The following is an 11,469-nucleotide window of genomic DNA, read 5'->3' as shown; positions in this document are numbered from 1 at the left end:
AGAGACACAAAACAACCACAAAGAGACACAAAACAGCCAGAGACACAAAACAACCACAAAGAGACACAAAACAACCACAAAGAGACACGAAACAACCTCAAAGAGACACAAAACAGCCACAGAGAGACACAAATAGTGGTGGTCATAAAGAGGAGGTCAGCGGACGGCAGGCCGACTCCTCTGCTGACACATTTATTTCACACCGTCACGTCTTCATCATCACTCTGATGGTGTCCAGTGTTTATTTGACAGACGAGTTTCCATCGTTCCTCCGAGCTGAGCGAGTTGAAGCGTAAACACACAGCGGTGTTAACCCAAACACCGCCGACGCCACCATGCCTTTTTAGGCCATGGCTCTTCAAAATAAAAGACCCATCTGTTCCTGTTCCCTCCATCTCCTCTTCTTCTACTGTTTATATCTCTACTGTCCAAACGTTCCACTAATGTCAACACCAAGTACAGGAGAGGGAAGGAAGAGAGGGAACGAGTGAAGGAGGGAAAGAGAAGGAAAGGAAACAAAGCAGGAGATGAAAAACTGTGTCTGTGGAAGCAAATGAATGGATACGAAGAGGGGGAAGGATAGAGGAGAGGAAAGGAGGAAGGAAAGGAGTAAAATAAAGGAATGAAAGGAAAAGAAGGAAAAGTAAGAATGGAGGAAAGGAGAAGAGGAAAGAAAGGGAGGAAGGAAAGGAGAAAATGAGGTGAAGAAAGAAAAGAAAAGGAAGGGTGGAAATGTAGGAAAGGAAAGAAAGGAACCGACGAAAGGACAAATGGAAATGAGGAAAGGGAAGGAGGAAAGGAAAGAAATGATGAAAGGAAAGAAAGGATAAGGGCAAAGATTAGGTGACAAGGAAGAAAGAGGAAAGGATGAAAGGCAAGAAAGGGAGGAAAGGAAGAAAAGGATGAAAGAAAGGAAACAAAGGAAGGGTAGGAAAGGGTGAAAGGAATAAATGAAGGAAAAGAAGGGTGAAAGAAAAGAAAGGAGGGAAAGGTAGGACAGGATGAAAGGATAGAAAGGGAGGCAAAGGAAAGAAAGGAAAAAAGGAAAGGATAAGGACAAAGAATAGGTGACAAGGAAGGAACGTATGAAAGGAAAGGATGAAAGGAGAGGAAAAAAGGAAAGGAAGAAAGCAAAGAATAGGTGATAAGGAAGGAAAGGATGAAAGGAAAGGATGAAAGGAGAGGAAAAAAGGAAAGGAAGAAAGCAAAGAATAGGTGGATGAAAGGAGAGGAAAAAAGGAAAGGAAGAAAGCAAAGAATAGGTGACAAGGAAGGAACGTATGAAAGGAAAGGATGAAAGGAGAGGAAAAAAGGAAAGGAAGAAAGCAAAGAATAGGTGACAAGGAAGGAAAGGATGAAAGCGTGAAGCTCCAACTTAACGTTGAATATTTAACTAATATTTAATATTTGTTTATGTGGTTGAACAGACGTCTGAAAGTCAGACTTTGGTCTCTACTAAGTTTTGAACACGTATTAGCTTCATGGTATTATTGTGTATCTCATTTTAGTCACACGTATTCGTAGCTAAGCCAAATTTCATGAATTTCAGAAGCTAAGATGTAGCTACTGCTACTTCGCTACGTTAGCTTTAGCAGGATTTTACCTCACGAGTGTATTCAGCTGCTGCTTCATCAGTTCAATGTTTAGCTTCAGCTGAAGTTAGCCGTGGTCAGCTGTCACTTTACAAGCTAGCTCTTACTTTGGCTGCCTTGGTGCAGTTTTTAGCTCCATCTTATAGTAACTGCTGATTTTGATTCTGGTCTTCAACACATTTTAGCTTCGTAGGACAGAGCAGCGTTATTGTTCTGTTTCATGAAACATTCGCATCAACGCAACGGTCTGGTGACAGCTGAGAAAACTTTTTGGGAGAAAACAAAGACAAAGTGTTTTGGAGATTAAAAATAACTTCAGTCCAACTCGTCTGATTCTTCAGAGGCCACATATCAAAGGCTGCTGTGCATTCTGATTTATTATTTATTTATTGTTTGTTCCGAGTGTCGTGAATGAATTTGCTCTCATCAAACGATACCCGACGTTCACCCAAACACAAACAGAGTTAAATATGCACCAACACCTTCGACTGTCTCTTTCATCTCAACAGTCAATCAAAACGACGCCTCATTTTCACGTCAATCAGAAGAATCCCATAAATTTAAAGTTGTTCAAAACAACTCGAGCTTTTGTTGAACCTCTTGTTTTGTTGGCGAAGTTTCTGAAGTCGCACAGACTTGAATTTTAAAAACCGATTCGACTTTGAGACGAACACGAAAGACAAACAAGTGAATGAGAACAAAGAGGCCGACGGTGAAACGAGCACGAACTTTCAAACAAAGTGATTGTGTTGCTCCGCTGTGTGAAACCAAGATACAACTTCAGCAGGAAACAACTCCAGAAGAATAACATTTAAACGTGTTACAGTGACGTAGTTAAATTATGATTAAAATTGTTTTTCGAGGGTATGTTGTTGAAAATATGAAGGTGAATCTGCTGGCTGGAAAACGTTCGTCACACTCGACCTTTATTGGAACAGATTTGTTCCCCCTAACGTCTGAGAGGAAGCTTAAACTTCTTCTCAGACGTTAAACTGGAGGTAAGTCTCAAAAACACCACGTGAGCCCTGTCAGCTTCACAGAAATACAACAAATGACCACAGATTCATCACCACGCATTTCATGATGCTGACACGCAGTGTGTTAAAGTGACATATCATCGGAAAGTCAAATACGAACAGTCACAGTTTTAAACACGTGGTTAACGTTGTCGCTTTAGGAAAAAAAAACACTCAGGTTTCGGAAAACATTGTGGTTTTGATTCGAATAGCTTCGTACGGGACATAAGTGATGTGAAGTTTCGAAAAGTCACGTTACTACACTGATCGGCCTCTGGGGTGAAAGTCCGTGTTTGTTTGTCCATCATCATCCTCACTGTGACCTCGTCACATGTCCACGTTTGGTCATGGACTTTCCACGTCCACATATGACGTCCAAGGTACCCTGGGTGTGTTGGTTGTTGACGTTCTGGGACGCCGTGTCAACTTCAGCCTGTTACATGCATTGTCTGTTTTCAAAATACACTTCTGTTTTCACAGGAAATGTTCAGTTTGCATACAGTCTCTTTCAAAATAAAAGCACTACGTCAGTACAACACCACCAACTGATGTTTTTTTTCCTTCAACAACACACGTGGTTACGTTTAGGACAAAAGAACAGGGTTTGGCTTTACAATCTTACAGGAAGTGAACACCAGCCTCCTGGGTGAAAGTTGGTGGATCCATCCATCCATCGGGCTTTAAATATGTTTTGTGAAATTCAGAAATATTCAATTAATTAATTAAGGTCAGTTAAGGTCACTAAAGGTCACTTAAGGTCACTAAAGGTCAGTCCTGATAAAGCACTTCCTGTCCGCAGCACACGGTGAACGACTCTTCATTACAAACAAAGTGATGAAGACGAAGCAGCCTGGGACGTGTGGAGAATCACAAAAGAACTGAATTTTATTTATCACAACAACAAATAAACATTCATCAACATTCAGCTCCTGAATGAACCCTCGTTACTCTCCGCGAACCAACGCTAACGTCCCAACGGGCTGACGGTCACCACGGGAACATTTCATAAAGATGGTTATTTATATTTAACATTGAATATAATGTTTAGAATTATTCAATTAAACATACACAGATCGTATCATGTCAATAAATATAAATATACAGTAATGAGTGGGTTTATATAGAGAGTTTGTTCCCCCCTCTGCTCGTCTGGTCAGGTTGAGTTTGGTCACCACCACTTGGCGGCGGGCAGCAGGGAGGGTTTGACCCTCCGTCCAGGGTTTAAGGCGTTCCTGACCTCTGTCTCCAGATGAATGCCAGGCACCTTGAAAATGGACACCGCTGGAAAACCAGAGAAGAAGAGAAATGACTTGTGGGAAACGGCTGTGTTGGTGTGTCGCTCTGCGTGTGTAAGGGCGAGTTCTTACTGTCCCTGAGGTGCATGATGGGAGGAGGCAGCGTGCTGAAGTACGGGTGCCTCAGGGAGTCCTGGGCCGAGATCCGGTCTGCAGGGACCCCCTTCAACATCCTCTGGACCAGGTCTTCTGTCTTATAGGGCAGCTGGTCCAACCTGGTCCACATCAAAACAGCAGGCTATATGCTAACATGCTAACACTTCACCATATATTAGAAAACAGTAAGCTACATGCTAACACTTTCCCAAACAATGTATTAAATAGCAGAAGGCCACATGCTAACATGCTAACAGTTTATAAATGCTACATGCCAACACTTTATAATACACTAAATAACTATGGGCTAAATGCTAACAAGCTAACACTTTACCATACGTTAGAAAACAGTAGGCTACATGCTAACATGCTAACATTTCACCATACATTAGAAAACAGTAAGCTACATGCTAACATGCTAACACTCTCCCAAACAATGTATTAAATAGCAGAAGGCCACATGCTAACAGTTTATAAATGCTACATGCCAACACTTTATAATACACTAAATAACTATGGGCTAAAGGCTAACATGCTAACACTTCACCATACGTTAGAAAACAGTAGGCTACATGCTAACATGCTAACATTTCACCATACATTAGAAAACAGTAAGCTACATGCTAACATGCTAACACTCTCCCAAAAAATGTATTAAATAGCTGAAGGCCACATGCTAACAGTTTATAAATGCTACATGCCAACACTTTATAATACACTAAATAACTATGGGCTAAATGTTAACATGCTAACACTTCACCATACATTAGAAAACAGCAGGCCTCATGCTTACATGCTAACACTTCACCGTACACTGTATTAAACAACTGTAGGCTAAGTGCTGACATGCTAACACTTTACTATAGACTTTTTAAAACAACAATACTCTATAATAACATACTAACACTTTACCATAGACTTGGTTAGACAATAGTATTCTACATGCTAACATGCTAACACACTAAGACTTTACCATTAACTTTATTAAACAACAGTAGGCTACACACTAACATGCTTACACTTTACCATACAATTTACAGCAGAAGGCTAACATGCAAACATGCTAATACAATCTACACTAAACAGATGGCTACATGCTAACATGCCAACACTTTATCATATAGTTTGTTTAACAACATTAGACTACATGCTAACAGTTTACCATAGAGTTTATGGAACATCAATTAGCTACAAGCCAACATGCTAACACTTCATGATACACTTTGAGATACAACAGTAGGCTCCATGCTAACATGCTAACACTTTGCAGTTGATGATTAAACATCAGTAGACTACATGCTAACATACTAACATACCATACAGTTTAATAAACACCAATTAGCCACAATCTAACATCTACTATACACTTTATTAACCAACAGTGGGCTTCAAGCAAATATGCTAATGGTTTACCATAGACTTTAAACAGTGGCCTCCATGCTAACACACTAACACTTTGCTATACACTTAACAACAGCAGGCTAAATGCTGACTTTACTACAGTTCAGTTATTCTTTATAGTGTAGATGTTTTCCTGAGAAAATAGGGGGAATAAATAACAAAAAAACCCAAACAAAATAAACAACAATTCAAATGATATTTATTTTGTGTCTTTACCTTTTCCAAACGCTCCTCAGCTGCTTCGGCTTGGAGTGAAGAAAAAACTCTGTGGAGACAAACAAAACCAGTTCACCATTAATAATAATAATAACAACAATAACAATAACAACAACAACAATAATAATAATAATAATAATACTTATAATTATAAAAGAAAGAAATAAAATGAAAGAAGAAGAATCACTGTTGACTTCAATGGTTTGATGTCGCCTCCTGGTGGTCACTGTGACACACTGCTGAACTACAGAGTTAACAGTGATACAGTCATTCAATCAATAATCAATAAATCAACTCGGGGAAAGACGTCTGAAATATTACTTTAACAAACAGTGCATAAAAACAAACAATAAACAACTCCCAGATGCTTTATTTCACATGTGGCTATACCATTAAAAGATGAAATAAGATTTAACTGTTAATAAACAACAAAATAAAATGATTTCTTTTGTCCTGCAGGTTAGACAGATTAAAATACATAAAAAAATATTAATTTGGAGAATGCTGACATACAGAATATTAAAAAATGAAAATAAAATTGAGAATTAAAAAAAAAAGATTTACTTGGTAATTTAAAATAGAGAAATAAACGAATAATGACGCAAATATTATAATAAAAATAAAAGATATTTTGACATGCTAACACTTTACCACAGGCTATTAAACAACAGTAGACTACATGCTAGCATGCTAACACAATGCTACAGTATAGACTCTGCTACAACAATAAACTTTGTTAAGTTAAACAACAGTAAGCTACTTGTTAACATGCTAACACTTGACCATACACTTTGTTTAACAACAATAAGCAACATGCTAACACCTTACCATACACTAAACAGCAGGCTTAGAAGTAATATAATAAAAAATATTTTGCTTAATGTAAGATAAAAGTATAAAATAAAGAAGGAATAAACAAGCTAAATAAAACATATTTTGATAAATATATAAGAAGAAGAAGAAGTAGAAGAGTATTAAATCAAAGAATGATGTCAATAATATGAAATAAATTAATAAAATAATTATCAAAAATGTAATTAAAAATTGACCAACTGATTAATGTATATATGGGGAAAAAAATATATATATATATTTTGAACTGACCTGGTTTATAATTTGGCAGCTGGCTGACTCCAGGCCAGCTGTCCTCTGTGGGGACACCCAGGACCTGCAGGGACACAAGACTTATTTAATTTAATTTCATTCTCATCAGTATCTAATATCATAATGATAATAATAATGATAATAATAATAAATGTGTGAGCTGTCAACTTTTCATCACCGTCCAGATCTTCTTTAGTTGCTCAAACACATCAGTGACTCCGGGGAACGCCGGCACCCCCTGCAGCATCTCTACGAAGATACACCCTGCTCCCCTGATTCAAACGCACAAAACTTTATTTAAAAATCACACTGTCATAATCTGTATGTACACGTCACCACCTGAACACAAACAGGAAACAGAAAGAAAACGTGACAGACAAATCTGTGATGACATCAGCAGGAGGAGAGCTAGTCAAAATTAGCTGTTAGCAGCTTCTCAAAGTTAGCTGTTAGTAGGTAGATAACTTTAGCTGTTAGCAGCTACTTAATCTTAGCTGTTAGCAGCTAGTTACTGTTAGCTATTAGCAGCTAGTTAATGTTAGCAGCTAGTTAAAATTAATTTTTTTAGCAGTTGATGTTAGTTGTTAGCAGCTACTTAATTTTAGCGGTTAGCAGCAGGTTAATGTTAGCTGTTAGCAGCTAGTTAACATGAGCTGTTAGCACCTAGTTAATGTTAGCAGCTAGTCAAAGTAAGCTGTTACCAGCAGGTTAAAGTAAGCTGTGAGCACCTAGATCATGTTAGCTGTTAGCAGCCAGTTGGGAACTGCCCGTTGGTTCGACATCCCATTGTTCCGACCATATTAAACTCATAGTTCCGAAGTCCGTTCCGAAATCATCATGATGCCCTGTGGTTAAGGTCTGGTTAGGTTTAGGCACAAAAACCACTTGGTTAGGGTCAGGAAAAGATCATGGTGTGGGTTAAAATGAAAAAGAAAGTGACAAACACATACGCCGTGAGCCTGCTCCGCCTCAAGCCGGTCGCGGCGCACCATACGCCCGCCGCGAGCCGTTCAGCACCGCAGACAGTCGGACTAATGGGATGTCGAACCAATGACATGGACCCAGCCAGTTATGTTAGCAGCTAGTTCACATTAGCTGTTAGCAGTTAGTTAATGTTAGCTGTTAGCACCTAGTTAAAGTTAGGTGTTAACAGGTAATTAAAGTTAGCTGTTACCAGCAGGTTAAAGTAATATGTTAGCAGCAAGTTAATGTTAGCTGTTAGCAGCTAGTTAAAGTTAGCTGTTGACAGCAAATTAAAGTAAGATGTTAGCACCTAGATAATGCTAGCTGTTAGCAGCTAGTTATGATAGCTGTTAGCAGCTAGTTCACACTAGCTGTTAGCAGCTAGTTCACACTAGCTGTTAGCAATTAGTTAATGTTAGCTGTTAGCAGCTAGTTTACATTAGCTGTTACAGTTAGTCAAAGTCAGCAGTTAGTTTGGGATGTTAGCTCTTAGCAACTAATTAAATTAAAGTTTGCTGTGAACAGCTAGTTAATGTCAGTTGTTAGCAGCTAGTTTACGTTAGGTGTTAGCAGCTAGGTGTTAGCAGCTAGTTAATGTTAGCTGTTAACAGCATTAATTTTAGAGCAGTTTAATAAAGGGAAGAGTTATTTTAAGTTTTATTAAAGTTGTTTCATCAGTGTTTTTGACTGAGTTAGTGCTTATTCAAAGGTCACATCTGTTCATGTCATTTCTGTGAAGATACACTTGGCTCCTCTGATTCAAACACATTAAATTTTATTTAAACTGACACTGTCAGAAGCTTCCTCCACATGAGCTGATTTTCCTGACGTCAAAAATGTGTAAAAATGTGATAAGAGCTTGTCGGTGCTGACCAGATGTCCAGAGCGGTGGAGTAATCTGTGGATCCCAGCAGGACATCAGGGGGGCGGTACCACAGCGTCACCACCTCAGAGGAGAAGGTCTGACTGGGGATGGACTTGGACCGAGCCAGACCTGAAACCAGAACCAGTCAGATCCAGTTTGGATACGTGTTAGAGAAATCTGTGAGTCTGAACAGAAGTCAGTGGGAAGAGTTTATGAATGACTAATTTTAAGGTGGATAAATTTAATGTCTGTCTAAATGTTCTGTCGAGGTGAACTGTTGGTGACGTGAATGTTGTAGTGACGAAGTTGCTCCTGACCGAAGTCAGCTAGCTTGAGTTCTCCCAGGTAGCTGATGAGCAGGTTATGAGGCTTCAGGTCTCTGTGGAGGATCCTCCTGCTGTGGATGAAGCAGAGTGCTCGCAACAGCTGGAACATGAAGAGCTGCAACAACAACAACAACAACAACATATTATTATTATTATTATTTATCATGAAAGGAGACCTGTTAACTCTAATTTATTTTGGTACCTGATGATGGACCCTGATGTTGTGTGAGTGCAGGTGTGAACGGATCCTTATGTGTGAGTGCAGGTGTGAACGGATCCTTGTGTGTGAGTGCAGGTGTGAACGGATCCTTATGTGTGAGTGCAGGTGTGAACGGATCCTTATGTGTGAGTGCAGGTGTGAACGGATCCTTGTGTGAGTGCAGGTGTGAATGGATCCTTGTGTGAGTGCAGGTGTGAACGGATCCTTGTGTGAGTGCAGGTGTGAACGGATCCTTATGTGTGAGCGCAGGTGTGAACGGATCCTTGTGTGAGTGCAGGTGTGAACGGATCCTTATGTATGAGCGCAGGTGTGAACGGATCCTTATGTGTGAGTGCAGGTGTGAACGGACCCTGACGTTGTGTGAGTGCAGTCCTCCGGGGTGATCAGTGAGGTACTGGGCCAGATCTGTTTGCTGCAACGACACCAGAAGAAGAAAGATGATCAGCAATGGAACGTGTGAAAGATGTTTTATAATTCAAACTTATTTACGATACGTTTCTCACCACGTATTCGAAGACGAAGGTCAGAGACTCTTGGGTGTGAATGATGTCATGGAGGACGACGATGTTGGCGTGTTTCAGACCCTTGAGCAGAGACGCTACACACACACAAAAAACAGGAAACGCACTGTAAAAAATAACAACTAATCCAGGAAACACACTGTAAAAAGTAGAACCCAGAGGATAAAAGTGTGTGTGCAGTGATCACCTTCCCTGATGGCGGTGAACGGGACGCCCTCCTCCGTCTTCATACGAATCACCTTCAGCGCCACCAGCTGACCGTTTATCCTCAACAAGCAACATTCACAGTGAACACAGCAAAATGTACTGAGAGTATCGAGGTCAACGTTCTGCTGCTGCAGAAGAACGTCATGGTTAAAGTACACCCAACAATGAGTGAGCAGCTCCAGTTTTTCAGTGGCCTCATGGAGGTACAGATCATCATCACTGGTGCTGATGAAGACTCACACAGTGCTCAGCAGATAAATCTATGATCAGTACTCTGAGTAGACTGACCTGCTGATTCCTTTGTAGACGGAGGCGTACGCTCCTTCACCCAGTTTCTCCAGACTCAGGTAAGAATGAGTCGCTCCAAACTGAAGACCTGGTTTCTGATCAGAGGACACATGTCACATATCAGGTCACGTATCAAACTTTATACTGATGTTTCCTCTGAGGGGTCAGAGGTCAGGGGTCAGATGTCAGGTTCAGCTGACTTGAAGGCAAAAGGCATAAAGCAACAAAGACAGCGTAGCCAGGAGCTAATGAGGGAAATAGAGAACAGGTGAGGTGACGGGAGGACAGGTGGAGGACAGGTGCAGGACAGGTGCAGAACAGGTGGAGGACAGGTGCAGGACAGGTGCAGAACAGGTGGAGGACAGGTGCAGGACAGGTGCAGGACAGGTGGAGGACAGGTGCAGAACAGGTGCAGGACAGGTGCAGGACAGGTGCAGGACAGGTGGAGGACAGGTGTGATGTTTCTCTGACCCAGGTGAAGGGTTCCTCGCAGCTGTTCCTTCCCAGCGGGTCGCTATTGCTGCGTCCTCGCTGCTGTCGGAACCGTCGGACCTGCAGGGTGTGGAACCAGTGAGGGTGGGACCCTGAGCTGGACTGATCTGGATCCAGCTGGGACAAACAGAGAGAGAAAAAAAAAAAAAGTTTCTCAAACAGGAAGTGATGTTACTCTAACAGGAAGTAATGTTACTCAAAAGGAAAATGGTGTTACTCAAACAGGAAGTAATTTTGCTCAAACAGGAAGTGATGTTAATTGAATGGGAAGTGATGTAACTCAAACAGGAAGTGATGTTAATTGAATGGGAAGTGATGTAACTCAAACAGGAAGTAAAGTTAGTCAAAAAGGAACTATTAGGTTCGTTGGAGATGAGCCAGGCCTGCGCAGATTCGATCACCGGCGATCGGCACACAATGCATGCTGGTTAGTTTTGTGTCCGACTTCATCCCGACTTGCTTTGACGTATTACAAAAGTGGACGGTGATAAAGCCGCGAGAGCGAGACGGCTGCAGTTTTTAGAGCCAGGCGCTGCAGCTGCTCTCCACCGACTGCACCGTCTGGCTCTCACCTGATCTAACAGCTGATTGGTTCAGATGTCGACTCAACAAGATGACGTTTCAGATAAACTACTCATATGTGTTGAATTTTAGAGATTAAGATTGTATTTGTCTGATCTGAAGGTTTATTCTGTGAACAGAAACATGTTGTGTGACTGATGGTGAAGTTTAGTCGTCACAGACTGAACACATTCATCATAAACTATACAGAGTCTACTGTGTATTAACACTGGACGCTTTAATTATTGAAGTATTTAGCAACACAGAGACTGGTGGTCAGTGGGATGTGAGGATTCTTAAACTAAC

At 40.8% G+C, this 11,469-nt stretch overlaps 1 protein-coding gene across 1 annotated transcript in view; it reads right to left on the bottom strand.

Moving 5' to 3' along the window:
• Window positions 1–3,542: 3,542 nt before the first annotated feature.
• The window catches only part of cdk15 (cyclin-dependent kinase 15), a 9,751-nt gene continuing 1,824 nt past the window's right edge, over window positions 3,543–11,469 (bottom strand). The window contains exons 2-13 of the mRNA XM_050066319.1: window positions 10,582–10,719; window positions 10,111–10,205; window positions 9,803–9,882; window positions 9,598–9,692; window positions 9,444–9,506; window positions 8,866–8,989; window positions 8,557–8,677; window positions 6,899–6,992; window positions 6,721–6,784; window positions 5,617–5,665; window positions 3,976–4,118; window positions 3,543–3,889 (exon numbers count right to left, since the gene is read on the bottom strand). Coding sequence (XP_049922276.1) covers window positions 3,777–3,889; window positions 3,976–4,118; window positions 5,617–5,665; window positions 6,721–6,784; window positions 6,899–6,992; window positions 8,557–8,677; window positions 8,866–8,989; window positions 9,444–9,506; window positions 9,598–9,692; window positions 9,803–9,882; window positions 10,111–10,205; window positions 10,582–10,719 — 1,179 coding nt within the window. The 3' untranslated portion in view covers window positions 3,543–3,776. The remainder of the gene's footprint in view (window positions 3,890–3,975; window positions 4,119–5,616; window positions 5,666–6,720; window positions 6,785–6,898; window positions 6,993–8,556; window positions 8,678–8,865; window positions 8,990–9,443; window positions 9,507–9,597; window positions 9,693–9,802; window positions 9,883–10,110; window positions 10,206–10,581; window positions 10,720–11,469) is intronic.

Source organism: Epinephelus moara, chromosome 16 (assembly GCF_006386435.1).
Source record: "Epinephelus moara isolate mb chromosome 16, YSFRI_EMoa_1.0, whole genome shotgun sequence".
Classification (NCBI taxonomy): Eukaryota; Metazoa; Chordata; class Actinopteri; order Perciformes; family Serranidae; genus Epinephelus; species Epinephelus moara.
The sequence above is the reverse complement of the archived record's forward strand: the minus strand, read 5'-3'. Positions and strand labels throughout refer to the sequence as shown.